Source organism: Dendrobium catenatum, unplaced genomic scaffold (genome assembly GCF_001605985.2).
Source record: "Dendrobium catenatum unplaced genomic scaffold, ASM160598v2 fragScaff_scaffold_981, whole genome shotgun sequence".
NCBI classification, from domain to species: domain Eukaryota; kingdom Viridiplantae; phylum Streptophyta; class Magnoliopsida; order Asparagales; family Orchidaceae; genus Dendrobium; species Dendrobium catenatum.
Genome location: NW_021319443.1, coordinates 362,286 through 363,861, shown reverse-complemented (window position 1 = coordinate 363,861; position 1,576 = coordinate 362,286). Strand labels below are relative to the sequence as shown.

General features: G+C 35.3%; 1 protein-coding gene across 1 annotated transcript in view; it reads left to right on the top strand.

Moving 5' to 3' along the window:
- Positions 1 to 1,150, top strand: part of LOC110100618 (zinc finger MYM-type protein 1-like) — a 10,640-nt gene extending 9,490 nt beyond the window's left edge. Inside the window, exons 3-6 of the mRNA XM_020828207.2 lie at positions 306 to 388; positions 580 to 757; positions 867 to 886; positions 946 to 1,150. Coding sequence (XP_020683866.2) covers positions 306 to 388; positions 580 to 757; positions 867 to 886; positions 946 to 1,150 — 486 coding nt within the window. The remainder of the gene's footprint in view (positions 1 to 305; positions 389 to 579; positions 758 to 866; positions 887 to 945) is intronic.
- Positions 1,151 to 1,576: the final 426 nt, after the last annotated feature.

The window sequence follows — 1,576 nt, the reverse complement described above, 5'->3', positions numbered from 1 at the left end:
GGTTGGGTTTACAGAATGTTAATATCGAAGTTGATTCTACTCTTGTTGTTCATATTTTTTCTAAGAATGATGTGAGTTTCCCTCAAGAATTTTACACTATAAGAAAAATTAGAATGGATCTCTCCTTACTTAACTTTACTATCTCCCATATTTATCGCGAAGGTAATGCGTGTACGGATTGGCTTGCTAACTTTGGTACTGAGAGTGAAATTTTTCTGGAATATTCAGTTTATGATATTCCAGTTCCTCTTAAAGGCATGATTATACTTGATAAAACTGGTTTACCTTATATTTGGCATAAGTAGCTTAATGTTTTTTGGGTCTATGCTGTTTTTGTCGGGGTTGGCTGGTGGTTGTGCTGCTGGGTTTTTGGATTTTCCGTTAGCTGGTAGGTTTTTTTGTTGTCCTGGTTTCTGCTGGGGTCTGGTGGTTCCCTTGTAATTTTTTCTGGGATTTTTGGATGTGCAATGAGGCGGTGGGGTTTTTTATTTGCTGCTATTTGGAGTGGGCTTTGTATCTTTTATGCTGGAACCTTATGAAATTTTTGTGGTGGCTATTTAGCAATTTCTATTTCCATAGTATTCCGAATGAGTGCCAGAAATTTATCTGTTTTCTTTCTGATTTGGAGGCTGGTAGTAATAGCTTATGGGATTACAATTGCTCTTATGCTGATTCTTTAAATGGGAGTGGTTGGACGGTTTGCTTGTATTCTTGGAGTATTGGGTATGAGCTTGTTCATCTGGATGGTAGCCAGAAGGTTTTTTACGTTAATAGGAAGTATTGGGCTTTTAATTCTTATAATTTTATTATTACTCATATCCTTTTTTGGAGTGCTTATTGCAGGAACAATTTTAATGCTATCTTAGGGAGCTTCAAGGATTGCAAGGTACTCTTAGTTTATACTTTGTCTTTTATTTCTTTGGATATCTGGTGCTTTGTTTGCAGGAAGATTGAGCTGATCAGAATATTGAAGTTCTTCCTTTTTTGGGTGTTGTATACTCACAGCCCTAGGTTTTCTTTACGCATTTCTTGTACTCGTAGTTTTAGGAACCTCCGGCTCTTAGGAATTTTTGTTTCTTTTTTGCCTGTAGCTCTTATGAGCAGTAGCGAGCTAGAGGGTCCTTTTAAGGATCTTGTAACCGATTTTTGATATTAACGCGTAGGCCCCTTCGGTGGGTTTTATCAAAAAAAAAAAAAAAGTCTTATAACTCACCCAATTTAAGTGCATTTTCAAAGGTTACAAAACTTTTAAATATTTATAATCTATATCACTGAACCTTGCTTCTTATGAAAAATCACATTAAAAACCTACCCAAAATTATTAATAATGCTCATAATCATTGTCACATGAAACTTTTAAACCCAAAAAATACTAAAAACTAAATTTCATCCAACTTTAATATAGCTCAGTCAAACCAAACTATGAGACCCCCTCCAACATATCTAATATATGAAATGGAGTGTATTGAGCCTAACCCAACCATAGGGATTTGTTCCTTCTTAGGATCCATATTGATCTTTTGGATAGTTAAGAAGCAAAAAATATTTTCTCGATCCTCCATTGAAGTTCAGTGTC